We start from the raw sequence: 19979 nt of genomic DNA, 5'->3' as shown, positions 1-19979 counted from the left end.
GCTGCACAAAGAGACTGATAGAAGATGGACTGTGTAACTGCTATTTGTAATAGTGCGTCACGTGATCACGTGCTCTTTTGTAGTGACTCCTCAGAGAGGGGGCTGTGTTGTGTTTACTGCAGAATATAACTCATTGTTAGATTTTCTACTGCAGTCTGCCCCAGACAAAGAGAGCGTAAGGACAGAAGGCAAGGCAAGGCAAGGCAAGTTTATTTGTATAGCACATTTCAACAACAAGGTAATTCAAAGTGCTTCACATAAAACCATTAAAAGCATCAAAACATAAGGCAAAAGAAAAGAAGATTTAAAAACAATTAAAGAAACAGTGTAAGAAATAAAATTCAGTAGTAAAAAGTAAAGGAGATTTAAAACATACATTGAAACAATAATTGATGTCTCCCTGAGACATTACGCTGCACGCAATCAACCATACACTGCCGCAATTCTGCAATTACTCGCACACAAACCACGTCTGGAAAAGATCTCTGCCGAACTGCGTTTTATAGTGTACGCCTTGCACGAACTCGGTCCCGGAGGAAATGGCGATATGTTGTGCAGTCCTTTTAAAACCATTAAAAGCATCAAAACATAAGGCAAAAGAAAAGGAGATTTAACAGCAATTAAGAACAGTGTAAGAAATAAAATACAGTAGTAAAATGCAGAAATGCAGGAAATTGATCAATATATTAATTGAATATGGTTCAATTAAAGGCAGCAGCAAACAGAAAAGTCTTCAATCTTGATTTAAATGAGCTGAGGGTCTCAGCAGACCTGCAGCTTTCTGGGACTTTGTTCCAGATATGTGGAGCAGAAAAACTGAACGCTGCTTCTCCATGTTTAGTTCTGACTCTGGGAACAGATAGTAGACCGGTCCCAGACGACCTGAGGGGTCGGGATGGTTCATAAGGTAGCAGCAGATCAGAGATGTATTTTGGCCCTAAACCATTCAGTGCTTTGTAAACCAACAGCAGGATTTTAAAGTCAATTATTTGTTGGACAGGAAGCCAGTGCAAAGACCTCAGAACTGGAGTGATATGATCCACCCTCCTGGTCTTAGTGAGGACTCGAGCTGCAGCGTTCTGAATCAGCTGCAGCTTTCTGACGGACTTTTTACAGAGACCTGTAAACACACCGTTACAGTAGTCCAGTCTGCTGAAGATAAATGCGTGGACAAGTTTTTCCAAATCCTGTTGAGACATAAATCCTTTAATCCTTGATATATTCTTCAGGTGATAGTAGGCTGATTTTGTAATTGTCTTGATATGGCTGTTCAGGTTGAGATCTGAATCCATAACTACACCTAGATTTCTGGCTTGGTTTGTGGGTTTTAACATCAGTGACTGAAGCTGAGCGGTGATTTTCAATTGTTCGTCCTTGGTACCAAAAACAATTACTTCTGTTTTATCTTTGTTTAATTGAAGAAAATTCTGGCACATCCAGTTGTTGGTTTGTTCAATGCAGTTACCCAGCCCTTGTATGGGATTATAGTCCCCTGGTGACATAGTTATGTAGATTTGTGTGTCGTCTGCATAATTATGATAACACACTTTGATGTTTTCCATAATCTGAGCTAGTGGAAGCATGTAGATGTTGAACAGAAGAGGCCCCAGTATTGAACCTTGGGGAACACCACATGTCATTTTAGTCAGCTCTGATGTGTAATCAGCTACAGACACAAAGTATTCTCGGCCCTTCAAGTAGGATTCAAACCAGTTAAGTGCTGTGCCAGAGAGTCCCACCCAGATTTTTAGTCTTTCTAGGAGTATGGCATGGTCGACCGTGTCGTATGCAGCACTGAGATCCAGTAACACTAAGACTGAACTTCTGCCATTGTCTATGTTTAAGTGGATGTCGTTGAAAACCTTAACAAGAGCAGTTTCAGTGCTGTGGTGCTGTCGAAAGCCTGACTGGAAAACATCAAAGCAGTTATTTACGGCCAAGAAGTTGGTCAGCTGTTGGAAAACCGCTTTTTCAATTATTTTACTTAAAAATGGGAGGTTTGATATTGGCCTATAATTTTTCATCGTTGCGGAGTCTAAACTAGCCTTCTTTAGGAGCGGTTTAATAACTGCAGTTTTTATGGCTTGTGGGAAGACACCTGAGAGAAGGGATGTGTTTACAATATGTAAGAGATCAGTGGTCATGCAGTTTGAAATATTTTTGAAAAAGTGTGTTGGTAGAATATCCAAGCAGCAGGAGGATGACTTCAGATGTTGTATAATGTCTTCTAGGCTTCTACGGTCGATTGAATGAAATTGTGTCATGATATTTGAATGGATGTTATTCAGAGATCGGGACAACACATATCCTGTGGTTGATGTGGAGGCACTGACTGCTTGTCAAATTTTCTGAATTTTGTCAGTAAAAAAGGAGGCAAATTGATTGCATGCCCAGGTGGATTGGAGCTCAGCAGCTACCGACACTGGAGGGTTTGTTAGCCTGTCGACGGTAGCAAATAAGGCGCGTGCATTGTTCTTGTTTTTGGTTATGATGTCAGAGAAGAATGACTGCCTTGCATTTCTAAGTTCCAAATTATAATTGCGAAGTCTCTCTTTATAGATGTCACAGTGAACCTGGAGATTAGTTTTTCGCCACCTGCGCTCAGCTTCCGACACTCTCGTTTCTCTATTTTGACCAGCGTAGCATTTCTCCAAGGAGATCCAAGGAGATCAAGAAGAAGGAAAGGTCATTCTAACATGAAGTGAGTGAACTCAGTTCGTCGCTTGTCATCCTACAGTTTTTAATGTCCCCTCTCCGACCCCAATATTAAGTCCACTGTGTGTGCATACCCTGATGGCGAGGTAAAGCTAATATTTTGAATGTAGCGTCACTTCATAGTCTGTATATAAAAGGTGGGCGTGGTCATCGGGACGTCACCCATTGGTTTGTGGCATTCTGGCCATCGCCATCTTGGACTTTGGCTCTCGCCATCTCGTTTTTTTGCGACCAGTGAGCGAAAGTGACCATATTTGGACTGCGGAAGTGTGATTTAAAGATGCCCTATGGTAGCGACCTGTCAATCACAAGGTAGCCCCGCCCTAAAGCATCCACTACTTTATGGTCTGTTTGACTCTAAATGGACCATCATTTACTGAATGAACATCATGCTGTGTTGAAGAAGACTTGAAACTAGAGATTGAGACCATAAACTCATGTTTACAATGTTTACTGAGGTAATAAATCAAGAGAGAAGTAGACTTCTATACAACCAGAGGAGTCGCCCCCTGCTGGCCATGAGGGAGAGTGCAGGTTTAAGGCATTTTTCAGACCCACCTCATGCAACCCCACTTGCCGACCCCTCCCTTTAAGTACAGATGTGTTTGTGTGTTGAGGGCTGTAAGATGCGAGACCACATAGTGAACGTCCCCGATGACGACACCTGCGACGAGGTGACCTCAGCCCAGACCAGAGTCCTCAATGACCTGCTGCTGCACAGAGACGCAGTGTGTTTGTCCAACACACCGCCTGCAGAGGGGTGAGCATCATCAGCACGTGTGTGTGTGTGTGTGTGTGTGTGTGTGTGAGTGTGTTTGCAGGGATTCTGATGAAAAATCTTTTTTTTCTTTGCGATCTTATGTGTTAGTGCTGAGGAGAGTCCACCCAGTGCAGAGAAGGTTCAGGACTGCGACGTCCTCCTGGAGCCAACACTGCTGGGACCTCTGAGAGGAGACGGCAGCCCTGTGAGTCCTCTTCCTGTGTCTCTTCTCTCCGTCGCCTACTTTTCTTCTACCGTGTACATTCTCTCTGGTTCTGACTTCAGCTACTCTCTCTTTTTTTTTTCCCCAACCAGTTTTCCATTTTGAAAAACTGGAGTCTGCAACTGGTAGGAACTTCCCCCTCATTCCCTTCGTCACGTTGTGTTTAGCCAGCCGTCTGTCACAATTGCAAACACATGCAGGCGCTGTTACCCAGATCTTCTGTGAGATCAGTCGAGTGTAAAGTGACCTTCATCTTCCAGAGGCAGCAGACTCTCCTGTCAGAGGATGAGGAGTACACCACGGGGTCAGAGGTCACCGAGGATGAGGTGGGGGACGAAGAGGAGCTGTCCAAGAAACAAGGTGGGGAAGCTTCGTAGCGCTTTGTGATGGATCACAGCCGGATCATGTTGGTAGATGCACTTTTTTATGTCTGTGCAGTGTTTGTGCTAATCGTCCCACATTTGGTGCTTGCAGCTTTGATTTGAGCTTCACTTATACGGCTGCAACTCAGATATTAGTCACGGATTAGTCTGGCAGTAATGTTATTCAGCAACCACACTCAATAATTAGTCATTTTATAATATACATATTATTTTTAAGAAGTTTTACTTTAAAGGAACGTTCACCATTTTTAAAACACAAAAAAACTCACTGTTCACAAAACACTTTCTTTTCAAGAGTGAGACCTGTATGTGTGTTCAGAGGCGGAGCTCAGAACACGATTAGCTTAGCTTAGCTTAGCATGAAGACTAGAAGCAGAACAAGCCATTTAACTCTGTCTAAAGTTAAAAATAAAATATTCCCAAACACCTCTCAAGATGACGAAGTAAGTAGCACGAAGTAACGAGTTACGGAAGTGTTTCTTGATGAACAGCAGTTTATTGAAACGTCCAGAACGTATGTTCTCTAGTAGTTGATTATTTGCACCGTGTCATGTTCTCTGAATAAGAGTGCCACACACGATGCCTTCAGGTGTTCATTTACTGTGACTTATGACCTGACGTCATAATAAACTTATCTTCATGACGTTTTTTCAGTGAATCTGAGTTCCTGTAACCTGGTAGCAGCTTCCCTTTAATGCTGAGTCACAGTTTAAATGATAAAAGCAGAATGAGGACGCGTAGTGGAACATGTCTCTATATTTAGCACCTCATCACTGGTTTTCATCTCGTCTATTTTTATCATGTCACTGTTGGTACTTTCAGCCCTTTCTTAATAAGGATGGGAAATAAAACAGCTGCTCTCTTTGGCCAGCAGATGGCGTCATGTGCCGTCCCAGCATATTCATCGTGCTCTTTCTGTGTGTGTGTGTTGTTTTTCTGTTTCCAGCTGCTAAGAAGGCCAAGAAGGCCCACAGACCTCTGAAAAAACAAATGTCCTCTCCGAACTTCCAGCGCAAAGACAAAGCAGAGAAAGTGAGTCAGCGGCTTCATTCATATTCATTTCCTCAGAGCAGTGAAACACTGAAGAGACTTCTTCTTTTGGTCTCATGGTGCTTATGGCATTGTAACGCTGCAGTGTGTGATGTACTGTAGCAGGCTGTATTGTTTACAGTCTGAAATATAGATATGGAAATATTGCTTTTCACAATATTTTTCATTTCATTTTTTATCAATGCATAATAATTCAGCTTCAAGGAATTAGTACGTACAGTTGACTCTGACTTATGCATTACAACTCATTAAACACACTGCTTATTTATGTATTTTTGAATGTATTATAGTTTATTCATGTTAATTCAACCAGAAGCCCTGCAGGCTGTTTGTTGTTCAACTCTGTATTTACTTTGTATTTTGTTTTACAGTTGCATTCGATTTAAAGACATCGCGCTAATAGTACATTTGTTCTAATAACACAGTGCAGGACATATTTACACCCCGAGTGTCAAACTGTAACTTTAAAAGTTTTCGAAACATGACTTCCTTTCCCTCAGACACTGTCCAGGGACAACACACCTTTCACGTGAGTTCATCTGCAAACACTCATTTAGAAAATCCTCACACTCGCACGTTTACGTACCGACAGTATCAGATGAGGCTGGAAGGAGGATGTTTATTCTTATATACTTATATGTACTTGATTTGACTTAAATGTTTTAAATATCTTGATTTCATATCTGTCTTTTTATTGCATCCTGGTGGCTGCGGTGTGTTTTGCAGAGTGAGTGTCCAGAAGAATAAGTGGGACAGTTCTCGCTCCATGAGATACAACCAGGACGCTCAGAGGGAAGAAGGTACGTTATTATTAATACTTTCATATTTTTAAATGCTTTTACTTTACTCTTTCAAACTTACATCTGTATGGAAGCCAATAGGGGACTTTATTTAAATGTTACTGTAAACTTGAAATGGAGACAAACAATGGTACTTTGGTAGGCGATCAAGGAAGTGACGTCCTAACTGACGGACGACATTCACATTTTAGTGACATTTAAATGTAAATGAAATAGACTGAGGCTTATTGCTTTTGAATATTGTCCACTGTACAGCAGGGTATGTCATCAATAATTAAATATCAAATGCCATTTTCATTTAGAAATTGTTTATTTTGATTTGTGACTCAAAGAATGCTTGTATGTGGCTACATTTGTTTTTATTGCATTTTAATTAATCGGAATATGAATTTCAAAAATGGTCGAAGTACGCCCGTAAGAGTTCATCATTTTTACTCAAATATCACATATACAGGTGGAAAAATACAACGCTGTTGTGGAGTTACGTTATCATTTGAATAAAGACCCCTATAGGCTTCCATACAGTCCCGCTAAGTCAACATCAACTTGTTTATTCCCTGTACGTGTCCCTGTGAACCAGACCAGCGTCGCATGGTGGAGATCATCGGCTACCTGACGAAGATGAGGTTTGGCGACCAGGAGCAGAGCAAGTCGAAGGACACGAAGGAGGCAAGCATCTGTTCACGTACACGCAAAATGTCATTCAGCATCAGGACGCCGGAAATGTAGCTTTCACCGCCGCGTTTAGTCTCATCTCACGTCATGTGGTCATGATCTGGGTGCTGAGCAGTCAGCCCTGCTGTCCTAGTTTTTGCAGCTGCCTGATGTCAGATTGTTTTTGCTCTGGACTGTGTGTGTGTGTGCGTGTGTGTGTGTGCGGTTGCTGCAGCCTACAGGAGGTATCTACTCCAGACTGGAAGCGCAATTTAAGAGTGTCGCTCAAGCCAGACAGAGTTCAGAGAAGACACCCAGGTACTGTTTGTGCACGCGCACTCACACACACACGCACGCACGCACGCACGCACGCACACACCATTCAATAATTATTTTTTCTCTGTAGATCTAAAATGCGCTACGCTCAGATCCGGACCACATAAAGGACCCGATGGGGAAAAGGCCGCTGAGCTGTCTAAGAGACGGACATGAAAACTGACTGAGAGACCGAAGAAGAAGACGAAGAGGAGAGATCCTTCCGCGAGGGCTCAGTGCAACTAAATAACATCCCGCCCCCCCCCCCCCCCCCCCCCTTAAAGCACGGCCTCCACTCATATAACCCAGCTGTGGACTCCTCACCCTCGCACCCTTTGTCAGGCCCCCCGGCCCCTCCCTCCCTCTGGGCTTCACTCAGGTGACTTCGTTATTGATCACCATCAGCCCGTCACTCAGCTAGCTCCTTATTTGTGCAGCTGTGGTCAGTCCTGGAAAAACAAACAAACAAACAAGAGGTCTGGATCCAGCTCAGCACGAAGGGAAATGCACTCTATCAACTTTCTCCGTGTGTGTTTAGGATTTAGTGTTTTCTGTCGTCTTCCTGGAAGATCTGAATGATTCGGATCCAGTAATCGTAAACAGTGATGCCGAAGGCCGGATATGGAATGACACGCTCACCGCGGCTTGTTTCGGTTAAGACGCCAATCACGACACATACGAGTTGACTCTGCACTCACATTTATGGTCTTCTGGGCAGATGACAGACGCTGCGGTGTGTTTAGTTCTCGTAGAGCTAGAGTCCTTCCTGTCTGTATTGGAGCGCGACTGCACTGTACATACACTGGCACCAATAAAACATGAATGAAGTGTTTCCGCTTACGTTCCACTGGGTGGCAGTGTATCATTTTTGGGGGGGGGGGGGCAGGGCTGGGCAGGGCTGGGCTCTCAACTATGCCCCAGTTTGACGCAACCTGTCAGCTGACCCTTTGCTACAACTTAGATGATGTCGAAGAATTTAACAGGGGTGGAATAAAAAATGTAAACGCTGATTAGACTCCTTTTACGGTTTATTTCCTTAGCGGGCCTTTTAGGTCTTCCCTGAAAGACTAAAAGCCTGTTTGGTGGAAACGGTGTGAGTCCTGTGCAGAGGGGCTGGTATGCGCCACTGGGTAGAGGGTCAGCCGCTGTCCAGTGGGTGTGCTAACCTGGCTCTTCCTGTCTGACTTACTCACAGGGGTATTAATAACCCGGCCTACCTACAGCGAACGGGGCGGCGTGGAGTGGGCTTTTCTTTTATTGGGTGCTGAAGGGGGGGGGGCTGCACTACCCCAGCTGTCCCCTCTTCTCGACAGCAAATGCCGAGAATGCCTGAGGATCTGGGTCAGGAAGCGCGTGTGTGTCCAGTTACAGCCAGACTGAATGATGGTCCCAGAGGGTTCAGATATTGGAGCACCAAAGCAAAGACGTGAACGAATAATTACCAGGAGAAAGAGATGCTGACTCCACAAAAACATGCAGAAAATAGAAGTTGTGTCCCTAATATGAGCGAAAGGCTTCCTTTAAAAGGGGCGTGCAACGGGACAACCGTTCAGGGCTTTGACCCTAAAACACCAGAAGGCAAACAAAACTTGCAAACATTCAGTGCCTCGTAGTGGGAACCGCTCCCTCTCCGGTTGCATCAGATGGGCGTTCCAACACCTCGGTGGCGAGGCGTCGTCACAATCTTTAATGCAATACCAGCATGTTAACAGGGATTAGTGGCGGGGTCGGTTCACACAGCGCCGACCTCGGCCAAAGATGCCACGAGTGGAAATGTCCCGGGAACAACTGCGCTGGACGACAGATGACACTAGTCATCATCATCATCAGCATCAGCAGCATCAGCTGCCTTTCCTTTTAGGATTTCAGGTCAGACTAAGAATTTTACCAATTTCGTTCAGATGCAGCAAACAATACAAATAGTTCATTCTCAATGTGGATACATGCCCCCCCCCCCCAGTCTCAGGACAAGAACACCACATTAAGCCCTCATGAACATGTGGGCAGTTCACCTGCTCCAAACTCTTTTTTTCAGACTGCAGGGGTTCGACTTCAATGTCACAGAAGTGAAAGAACGAGTCTAACTTGCAAATCAAAAGGTAAAAAAAATGAACACATTTTGGAGTCGAGTTTGAGTGGAAGAAATACCATCTTATAAAAATAAAACAAAATCTGAGCAAAGGCAGGGTTATAAAATTCTCAGCTTTAATCAGTTCAAAAAGTTCACAACAAACACCTCGAGAAGGGGAATTTGCCATTAGAGATCGGGCGCTTCTTTGCATTTATACATTATTTTCCGAATTAAACCTAATTTCCTAATTTGCTCTCCAGCCAGAAAACCCCCCCAAAAAAACCCTTTTGTTTTATTCGAACTGAACTCAAACTAGGTACAACTGAAAGAAAATGCAAAATGAAATGTAAACCAAGTTTTATTGGTTTTTGCTCTAAAGGTAGCGTCTTGGAGCACTACCGCCTGGTAAACAATCTAAATTAGTACAATTCAAAAAATCTCAAAAGCCATCTGAGTTAAACAGGAGTTGTTATAAAGATGCAACCAACTAAGAACCCATAAATACCTCCGCCACTTCCTTAAAACATCCCGTTGATGAAGGCTCACACGAGCAACAATCCTCTTAGAGGAAAACAAAACGCTGATGTCGACTCGGCGACAGCACACACGCGCACACACCCACAACACAAAAGAAACAATCGAATAAAAAGAAAAGAAAAAATAAATGTTCCCATGGTATTAAAGATGCTATCCAATTGGGATGATATGCACATATTTCGGTTTTGCTAAAAAAGAAAAAACCTGCCGGCAGCAGTCACACACGAGCGAGACTCGTGAGCGGCCGAAGCCGACACGCGGAGCAGCATCTCTCCACCTTCATTCATTAATCCTTTCGATTCACATTCTCCCACGATGCAGTGGGGCACCGGACGGCGCGTTCGCCGCTGAAAGACAACTTCCTGTCCGTCACACCACGGGTCCAGAAACCTGCTCAGACTGTATATATATATATATCATGTATTTATATATAAACAGATATATCAGAAAAAGGGAAGAGTTGGGGTCAAGAAAAAAAAAAAAGAAGGTGGGAGGTCGAGGGAACAGAAGAACATAAGATGGTTAAGTCTAATCGTTAGAACCTCATCATGCAGGTCTTGGGATGGACCGACAAAACGGAAGCTTCGAGTAACAGTTCTGGAAAGATATTACACAAAAAAAGTCTCCATAGAAAACGCAGATTATGTAAAAAGGGCCACAGGGTGACGCGGTAATCATGTACACGTTGTTGGCATTGTTTTGGTCAACAAACATCCGGTGGGACGGCCCGCGGCCTCCCGCCGCACTCAAGTGCCTGTCTTGGGTTCCGTTGTGTTTGCTGTGGTTCGGGTTGATTTGTTTGTTTGGACTACTGTACAGTCGGGCGGCGCTGCGGCTCAGTCACACATCTCCTCGGGGATCTCGTGCGGGTTGAGGATGCCCGGGACGGACATCTGGATCTTGTGTTTCTCCTCCTGGGCCTGACGAAGCGACGCCTCCCTCTCCTCCAGGAACAGGTCCGAGGTGTCCTCGCCGGCAAACTCCTGGAACGGCAGAACAAGCAGCCGCTGCGGTTAGCTCTCAGAACGCCGGACTACAGCACACCGCCATGGATGCATCCTCTCCATCCACTGATCCTAGAGCAGGATCCAGCTAACGACTACTTATATTCATCAATTCACTTTACATTTAACTGATTGTTATCTTTTAGTTTAAACTTAATCCTTCGACAACCAGTCAAGTTGTTCCGGACTCCGAGGTGACATTAAAGTGTCCGAAACACAAATCTATTTCATTTACAAAGATTTAAACCAGTGAACACAAGCAGCAAACAGTGAATGTTTAGCATTTTCATACAATAAATGACTAAATAAAGGACGAACTGCTTATCAAAATTGTTGACAATAATTCGGATACCAGTGTTTCATTGATAAGCCGATTAACTACCCTGATTACGTCTCAAAGCTCAGTTTTAGCGCAAATTAAAACAATTATAGGCGGGAAAATAACCATGGAGCCCGACAGCGGAAAAACCGCATCGGTCGCCATCATCACATGGACATATATCACATCAGCACCAAGTGTAACTGCTGGTGTTGGTCTCTGTGGTGACACCGAGAGTAGTGGATGCCGTCCAAAGCGACTCACGACTGAGCACATTGAGCACGTTGAGCTCACCTTTATCTGCACGAGGAAGTCCCGAAGGTGCTCCTTGAAGGCAGGAATATCCTGGTTTAAACTGAACAGCCCGGTCACAAACACCTTCACCTGAGCACTGATACACACACACACACACACAGGGATGTTAATACAAGTGTTTGACCACAGCAGAGATTGTGTGTGCGGGTCGGTGTACTCACTCTTGAAGGTGAGGGAAGGCGGTCTTGAGCAGGTTGGCCACGTACTCCTGGATGAAGCCCTGGTTGTTGGTGGGGCTGGACGGGTTCAGCACCGTGGTGATCTTCCCCTCCTCCACCAGGTTGAACATGTAGGCCAGGATGGAGGCGTGCATCGTGAGGCCTGCAGGACACACACACACACACACACACACTATTACTGACGCAACTTAATTTAAACGTCATTTAAATATCATATCACACATGAAGTTAAGTTTCTACGACAGAAACAAATGCTGTTTTTCTTTTGCTGCTCGGAAGAAATGAATTGAAGCGACTGATTGTGGTGATGTTTTATCTTTGCGTGCTAGATGCAGTATTTCACGCTTCGTAGCGATTTATCTCTGATTGGGGTTTCCGCACACATCTCTGCTGTCTGAAGGACAACGCTGCTTTGTCCTCTTTATAGATCTGTAGAATGCAACACTGGTACATATTTCTGTATGAGGCCATATTACATCAACTGCCTCCTTATTTCTGCTGACGTTAACAACCATCAGTAGATAATGCAGACAGATCATATTCATTATTACTGGAACCTGCATCGCTTTTGGTGAAAGTGCTTTTAAAGTTCCTGCACCCTGATGTTGGTGTGCGCTGCAGAGACACTTGAAGATGGAATATTTCATCATTATTGAATCATTTAAGCACTGAAGGAAAATCATTTGACCGTTACAATTTGCTTTAAGTCCGTCGTCTCTTTTATGTGAAGTTTTTTTTGTTGTTTTTGTAACTTCCGTTTGTGTCGCTTATCTGTGTTTTTACAATGCGCTTGTGTGGACCTTTTACGCTGCCATCTTGTAAATCCAAATCTCAATGGGATCATCCCGGCTAAATAAAGGTTAATCCTTAAAAGAGCGCGTTCAGGTGTCCCCACAGCTCATGCCTGTGTGTGTGTGTGTGTGGACTCACCAGCAGTATGCGATGTGTCGGTGACCACAGAGAAGATGTGTTGTAGGATATCGCAGAAGTACGTCTGGTAGAAGCTCTGCGCGGCGGCTTCCTCCTGGGCCACGTTCTGCAGCAGCGTGTAGAGAATCTGCAGACCTGGACGAGCACAAACACGAGAGCTTCCTCACATCACGTCCTCACAAAAGGCACATTTAACCCGGACACTGCTGCAGCAGAGGCCACCTGCTGTGTCGGACTTCTATGGAAGCCCATTCCCACCCGTAGAAGAAAAAAACAAGATGAAAACTTCATCTCAAGTCATAATTATGAGAAGAAACAAAAGTCAAAGTGATGAGAAACTCAAAACGATGAGATGAAAAAGCCATACTTATGATATAAAATGATGATATAAAATCATAATTATGAAATTAAGAGAGAGAAAGTCATAAATATGAGTCAAAATGATGTGATACAAAGTCATAAATGATGACAGGCGGAAATGGGCTTTCATAGCTTTTAAACAAATAGATTTTATTGTGTGACACATTCTGTCCTCCCGACATGATACAACACAACACCTGGATGCTTCTATAACATTTAGTATTCATGCTCCAGGCACCATATGAGCTCAATATGAACATGAAATATGTGTGTGTGTGTGTGTGTGTGTGTGTGTGTGTGTGGCCCTACCAGTATCAGCCACGTTCCTCATGGTGTGTTTGAAGGCCCAGATGATGGAGTCCAGCACCAGCTTGAACTGGGCGGGGGGGATGGCGAGGAACGCGGGGAAGCAGTGAGAGTTCACCGCTTGCAGTAAGTAGAAGAAGTGAGTCCTGTGCTCGGGGAACTCCTCGAAGTTCTAGCAGAAAAAAAACCCAAGTTGTTCAGCACTCGTTCCTCACATGTTGCTCTAAAAGAACATTTGCATTAAATAACTGCAGTAAAATATGAATAATATTGTCACACTTGCACAGAGTTACATCTCTTTAAACAACATTGGTCCAATCAAACAATGATACACTAAGAATGTTAACCCTTGAATGCGATTGAACCCTTGAATGCATACATATATATATACATATATATATATATATATATATATATACATACATACATACATATTCCTTGTATGTTGAACATACAATGGCAATAAACGGTTCTGATTCTGAATATGAGTTTACAGTTCATTACAATCCCTCCTCTGCATTGTGGAAGTCGGTTCATGGCGTTGCCCTCTTTGCTTCTTCGCAACACAAGAATGCAACGAACAGCGCGATGAGCATGAAAGCCTCCGTGTGCGTCAGTACAAACAGAGCTTAATATGCTTAGTCGTCTACTCTATTGGACATGTTTAGATTTTCACTCAAACAGATGATCAGAAACTAAAATATTGTACCGTTCCATTATCAAAACAGACGAATATTACTGTGAACCAAAAACCAACCGAGCTGCGTCCAGCTGATCTCACCTTGTTGATCATGTTGAGGGTGCACTCGAAGACGGCGTCAAAGATCTGGGGGATCTCGCTGGTGATGTGCCCCGCCAGCTTGTTGACGATGGTCGCCATGGTGCTGAGGACCTCGGGCTCGCGGGCCGCGGGGACGTTGCGTTGATAGTCGATGAGGACGGCGTCCAGCAGCGGTGGGACAAAGTTCTCCCCGACCTGAGAAACAACAGCAGGGATCAGCAGAGAGCAACACGGCAACACCGGAGGCAGAACAGAACGGGAGCCTCCACCTGCAGAGTGAGACCTTAGACCCGGGAATGAGTCAGCATGTTTGCACTTCCTGTTCCCTCGTCTCACGGTCAATTTGTTTTGTTCATGAGTTTTTGGTTAGATGCCTAAATTAAGGTCTTTGGTTAAAACAAGCTGAAAAGAGGAGGCGGGATGCTGTATACGTCTCTGGTAGGGCAGCGACCTGTCAATCACAAGGTAGCCCCGCCCTAAAACACACTCCGCTTCATGGTCCGTTTGACTCTAAATGGACCATAACTTACTGAATGAACATCATGCTGTATTGAAGAAGACTTGAAACTAGAGATTAGACCATAAATGCATGTTTACAATATTTACTGAGAGGTTGAGGTTAAATTCTATTTGTATGTACATTTTATACTGGAATTTGAATTCCTGTTTATTTTGAAGATTTTCTACCAAGTTGCTGGTGTACAATTTATTTAATGATAAATAGCAACGCGTTTCATTTTGTCTTCCATAGTTAGGGAAGCAATGCTGATGTTGCCTGAACATAACTTCCACACAGTGAGGCTTACAGCTTATTAATGAAACACTGGTATCAGATCGGTACCCAAAGCTGGAGCATGCCTAGTTCGTGAAAATGATCTTGCAGAACATAAACGTTTGTTTGCCACAGAGCTTATGTTCTGTTCAACTCCAGAACCAGTACCGTGCCAACTCCGGGGTTGGCCTACAAAGATGCGTCTTCCTTTTAGCAATCTACAAAGACGGGCGCTGTGAAGACTTTGAAGTCTTTACAGACTCACTTTTGAAAAGGTGCAGCTATAATTTCTTTCTTTTTTTTAATAAACTCTGACACACAATGGATGTTATTGTGATGCTGATTAAAACGCGGTTGAGGGCACAAACATCCAAGTCTGCCACGAGGAAATGAAATCTTTGCGTTTGATCCAAAATACCAACTGGATTAGTTCCACTGCCACAGAGTGTGCAGCATCTCCCGAGGACACGACAGTCAAACTACAGCGCTGCCGCTAGCTCATTAAAGTACGTTCAGAACGCTGCATTTCTTTTGGTGAGTTTAGAGTGGCTGAGGCTTTCAGAGAGATTCCTCACCATCTGTGGGTCGTTTGATCGGCTGACCCAGCCTGAGATCAGTTTCAGCGTCTCTCGTTTCACCGTTCTCATACTCCGGATCAGGGGCTGCTTCGTCACCATCTCACCTGCAACGCAAAAGAGGAGACACACATTGAAAGGTTTCGCATGAGGAACGGCCGCAGGGAGGGAGGGAGGGGGAGAGCGAGAGAGCGAGAGAGAGAGCGAGCGAGCGGGGTGGGGGTGTGTGTGTGTACCACAAAGCATTTGCAGACCTGTGAGTCAGATAAATGCTGACTGGCGGAGCAGTGACGGATCCACAGGAGCGGGTTTGTGTGGCAGTGGATCTCTGGTTGTGCCAAGCCATGACAGCATTTAGGCTATTGTAGGCAACGTTAGAAATCACTGAGCAAGACTGCTTTAAGGCACTATTAAGGCCTTTACACACAGTGATGTGAATTGGGGACACGTGCCCAATAAAAGGTTTGATAGACTTGGCCAGGACTACCAGGATCCGACTGACCCACAGCAGAGTCTGAGCCAAACTGTTGTATAGCCTGAGCTACTGTAAGCTGCTTCAGTCAGTTTCCTTTCAGTAAAATGTTCTGACTGAATTAGAGTTCTCTCTGGTTTACAGCTAGGCAGTGTACATGTCTAGGGCTTTTATTGTGAAAGGTAAAAAAAAATAAGGAGTTGATCTGGTCTGACTAGTTTTGTCAAGGTTGAAAGAAGTAATAAAGTTTGCAGTCTTGATTTGGAAATATCTGAAAATTAATAAATAATACTGCTTTTTTGTAGCATAATATTCACGTTCTGTGTGAAAGTACTCATGACAACAAACAAAAACAATTGAAAAACAACATTTTGAAGATTTCTTCGCATCATGTGATGAATTTTCCAGATTTGTCATCAGGTATGTAATTCAATGGATCATCTCTCCCTCTTGTTACTTAATCTATACATTGTTTCTCAAAGGGAACAGAAAACACTGTTCCGCACTCGCTGTCCGATAAAGACGGATCAAAGTCAAGCAGACGTTATCCTGATGCAAGCGCAGAGATCCTTGATGCTTGATCATCGCTGGCAGACCTCACACGTTCACCCGACTCACATTCAAGCACAGAAAGACTCAGAGATGAGTCACCAAAACAGGCGCATGCAAGGAAAAAAAGAAAAAAGGAGGCTGCAGCATTGCCGACCTGCAAACCAAAATGCCACGACCGAATAACAAAATACTAAAATGCAACAGCGTGACAAGAACATGAGTAAAGGCTAGAATATGTTTTAGCACCAAAAAAGGAACTTAACACACGATAAAGATTTTAAAGAATTTGGTTATGTTTCAAACCCTGCACCACACTGAGACTGGGCTGGATTTACACAAAGTACACACTCTTCAGTGTACTGCATCATCTAAAAACACGTATAAAAACCTTGCTTTTGTCTCACGAAGAAGACATTTTACTGCTGCGTGGTATTTACTAACGCAGGCTGTAATGAGTGAAATGCAGAGGAGGAAAGTAACTCAGAGCGTCCGTTTGTTTCTCAGCAGTTACGTTCTAATGACAATCAGAGAATAACTTTCTCTCATCCTCCTTTTTCACTGCTCCCCCTCTCAGCTCGCTCACATGACCTCTTCAAATGAGTTTCACTTTTAATGTCGTCAAACAAAGACAAACGCTCTCCTCTCGTCCTGAATCGATAATAGAACACTTCCTTGTTTTATGAATGAAGCGGTACATGAGTAGCAGCAGCGCTCTGTGTGTGTGTGAGACCAATCAGTGACGGCCATCCCTGCAAACCACACCCCTCAGGTTCCTGGACTATAGAGAGAAGAACCCGAGCCTAATGTCCCCAGAACTGGATTTTGAGTTCCTCAATTGGTTTCTAGTCCACGTGGAGAGTTCCTGGGGTAAAAAGGGGTTAACTGACTAATAGGTAATAACTAAGTATTGAGCACCTAGTGTCTCACAAGGAGAAGTCTCGCGAGAGAGTTAGGCCTCATTCCACCTAGTCGAAATCAGATAAATGTTCAGCCATGAGAAATGGTAGCGCTACGCTTTCTGTACTCAAACACAAGAAACTGACAGCTCCAACGTTGTCGTCAGGCAACAAGACTTGGGAAGACAAAAAACTGTTTTCCTTCACTTTCTGATCCTGTCTCTGGAGAGACTTTTGCATAATGTTGTCAGACACTTATAATAACGGTTAGTGGCAAAAGAAAAGCACTTTTAGTGGACATCCATTGACGGTGCAGAACTGTCTGGAACAATTACACAGCAGCCCGTTCCGAGGCTGCTGCAGCGCCCTCCTTTAATACCGGACCAATTTAAAGAGGGTCCAGGTTGAAAAGTGCCACGGTTAGCCTTTACGGACATTCATGTGACATCATGGCGTGAAAAACAACGAGATGAACCCACAGACGTGTGATCGGCATGGTGACAAACACACACCTCCCTTACCATTTGTCTGAATGGCAGCAGAGATGTTCTCGCTGAGGCACTTGTAGACGTTGAGCATGTCGAGGTAAATCCGGCCCAGCTGGATGACGAAGGGGTGTCCCACGGCCTTGCAGGCTCGGACGTTGGTCTTCAGGATGCTGCCCAGCTGCTTCACCGTCTCCGGGTCCTTCAAGATGTCCACGTTCTGAGGGGGGACGGGACGTGCAGCAGCAGAGGGAACGGATTAGCACACGTATAGACTGGTAAATTGGGTAAACGTCTGCAGTATGTGGTAGTACACCGGGCTCTTACCTTGGTGGCCTGCTGGATGATGCTGTCCCACACTTGGTTGGGCAGCAGCATGTATTTTTCTATCAGGTGCTCTTGAACAGCTTGATCTGTCTGGGCGCCAATCATATAACCTACTGCCTCATAGAACGTGTGCACCTGGACACAAACAGACAAATAAGAGAAATTATTTTAGAAAGAATTGTGGGTCTGGGTGGGTCTCTCTCTCTCTGTCTCTCTCTCTCTGTGTATTTGCTGACCTGCTGAGGTTGCAGGTCACAGATGATGGTGTTGATGTTGTTGAGGATCTCGTCGATGAAGGGCATCACCTCGCCCACCTGCACCTGGATGAAGTGGCGCCGGCACTTCTGGGCGATCTTGATGAACGTGTCACAGGCCATGTCCTGAACACCGTCGTGGGTCTCTGATGAAGGACGATGTTCAGTCAAGAGGCATCCAAATTGACAAAATATGATATTGATAGATCCAACATTTTTAAACCAAATGAATTACGCTTTTTCAAAACAGTCCCTCACCGTGCATGAACTCAAAGAGCTTGTTGACGACGGTTTTGAGGAACTTCCAGTGGGCTCTGAGAAAGCGTGGGTACTGGCCGACGATGTACATGATGTTGGAGGCTATGATGGCCTTGTTGTCCTTTCCTCTCTTCTGCTCGCACAGACCCAGCAGATCCTGAGACACACAAGGGTTTTCAGAATCAGACACAAAACCTAAGGGGGGAGAGGGGGGGCTCGACAGTAAGGGTTGCCAGTGGCAACCTTTTTGAGGAACTGGCAACCAATTCTTGGCTTTTTTTTTTTTTTCGTATAAAAGTAGGGACAGCAAACAACAAAACCTGCATCCCCAAAATAAATATATTTTTCATATGTGTTACATTAGTGATGTTGAAATATTGCTGTTACAGTCAGAACCAGAACCAGTCGAGGCTGCGTGAGCATTGGTACGTTTACGCGCGTGAGCAGAACGGAAACAACGATTCAGCAAATTGATTCAACCGAGAAAGAACCAGATGAAACGAAAAACAAAACAGAGATTTTTGGGAGGCAAAGTATCGCAGCATCATTGAGCTGGATGGAAAATTATACTGCAAAGCATGTACAACATGCACATGACATGTATGCACGTTCCATTTTCTTCATTATAATTACTCAAAGTATCAGGTGACAAAAAATAGCAATCAACCAAAAGCTGATGCCTGGTTGCCTTTTAAAAGCGTAACTTGTGCAACAACTAGCACGTTGGTCCTCATTATAAAACAAGTTTTTGTTTTGTTTTGTTCATACCTTGATGACAGTGACCAGGAACCTCTTCTCGTCCTCCTCGTGCATGGCCCCGCTGATGGAGCCGATGGCCCAGCACAACGTGTTGAGGTTCTTCCAGGACCACTCGGTGCCGTTCACCTGGTTGTGAAGCTTTTCCGTCATTATGCGTTCTGTGTCGGCGTAGTCCAAGTGAGTCAGGTACACTGCAGGGTGGCGGAGGACAAAGGACATCTGTACTATGAGTATATCTACAATGTACGGTGGACTTACAGCCAGAAGCACATCCCTGTTCAGTTGAGAACAAGGACAAAAACTATTATGCTCTGACACTGGAGTCAAACTCCACACAGAAAAGCCCCAGATGTACGTGGGAAGCTTCATTATCAATGACAAAGTTACAAATGGATGGATGAATAAGCAGCAATATGGAAATCACATCAGTCTTTGTGGCTGTGATAATTTAAAAACTGCATTTGTTGAGAGAAACAACGCTGAGGCTGAAGGCCGTGGAGTCTTATCACTGAGTCGTACCGAGGGTTTCCCTCATGTTCTTGTAGAGGTTGATGGAGTCGGTGTCCTTCATGAACTCTCGGACCACCTCTCCCTGGTCATTCTCCACCACCAGCACCTCCTCCGGCTTGGCCATCCGACTCACCATGAGCAGACGCACCTGTCGCAAGAGATAAACACCTGTCAGCATGTACACACAGCGGAGAACAACCTCACTGCTCGGCACGCGCGCACACACACACACACACACACACACACACACACACACATATATACATACTGTATATATGTATATCAGTGGGCATGAATGTTAAAGGATAATATACAGTGAGTCTCATGGCTTTATACTCCAGGGCAGGGTGATATGGAGAAAATCAAATATCATGATCTTCTTTTGATCAAATACCTCGATGTCCATATTGTCGGAGC

At 44.4% G+C, this 19979-nt stretch overlaps 2 protein-coding genes across 4 annotated transcripts in view; one reads left to right on the top strand and one right to left on the bottom strand.

The window, feature by feature from the left end:
• The window catches only part of sanbr (SANT and BTB domain regulator of CSR), a 12718-nt gene extending 4987 nt beyond the window's left edge, over positions 1 to 7731 (top strand). Inside the window, exons 9-19 of the mRNA XM_079280651.1 lie at positions 141 to 198; positions 3333 to 3475; positions 3584 to 3680; positions 3791 to 3823; positions 3959 to 4058; positions 5028 to 5113; positions 5632 to 5660; positions 5858 to 5931; positions 6512 to 6600; positions 6821 to 6903; positions 6992 to 7731. Of these exons, the coding sequence (XP_079136777.1) occupies positions 141 to 198; positions 3333 to 3475; positions 3584 to 3680; positions 3791 to 3823; positions 3959 to 4058; positions 5028 to 5113; positions 5632 to 5660; positions 5858 to 5931; positions 6512 to 6600; positions 6821 to 6903; positions 6992 to 7028 (829 nt within the window). The 3' untranslated portion in view covers positions 7029 to 7731. The remainder of the gene's footprint in view (positions 1 to 140; positions 199 to 3332; positions 3476 to 3583; positions 3681 to 3790; positions 3824 to 3958; positions 4059 to 5027; positions 5114 to 5631; positions 5661 to 5857; positions 5932 to 6511; positions 6601 to 6820; positions 6904 to 6991) is intronic.
• A 1358-nt stretch (positions 7732 to 9089) lies between these two features.
• Positions 9090 to 19979, bottom strand: part of xpo1b (exportin 1 b) — a 28125-nt gene continuing 17235 nt past the window's right edge. For all 3 annotated transcript variants that reach the window (XM_079279902.1, XM_079279901.1, XM_079279903.1), the window contains 13 exons: positions 19572 to 19710; positions 19062 to 19243; positions 18294 to 18450; positions 18018 to 18181; positions 17782 to 17916; positions 17491 to 17674; positions 15050 to 15156; positions 13703 to 13897; positions 12925 to 13093; positions 12256 to 12390; positions 11308 to 11467; positions 11126 to 11222; positions 9090 to 10491 (listed from right to left, as the gene is read on the bottom strand). In XM_079279902.1, the coding sequence (XP_079136028.1) occupies positions 10345 to 10491; positions 11126 to 11222; positions 11308 to 11467; positions 12256 to 12390; positions 12925 to 13093; positions 13703 to 13897; positions 15050 to 15156; positions 17491 to 17674; positions 17782 to 17916; positions 18018 to 18181; positions 18294 to 18450; positions 19062 to 19243; positions 19572 to 19710 (1971 nt within the window). In that variant the 3' untranslated portion in view covers positions 9090 to 10344. The remainder of the gene's footprint in view (positions 10492 to 11125; positions 11223 to 11307; positions 11468 to 12255; positions 12391 to 12924; positions 13094 to 13702; positions 13898 to 15049; positions 15157 to 17490; positions 17675 to 17781; positions 17917 to 18017; positions 18182 to 18293; positions 18451 to 19061; positions 19244 to 19571; positions 19711 to 19979) is intronic.

The sequence above is a fragment of the Melanostigma gelatinosum genome, assembly GCF_949748355.1.
Source record: "Melanostigma gelatinosum genome assembly, chromosome: 12".
Classification (NCBI taxonomy): domain Eukaryota; kingdom Metazoa; phylum Chordata; class Actinopteri; order Perciformes; family Zoarcidae; genus Melanostigma; species Melanostigma gelatinosum.
Note: the sequence above shows the minus strand (reverse complement) of the source record. Positions and strands in the feature narration are given on the sequence as shown.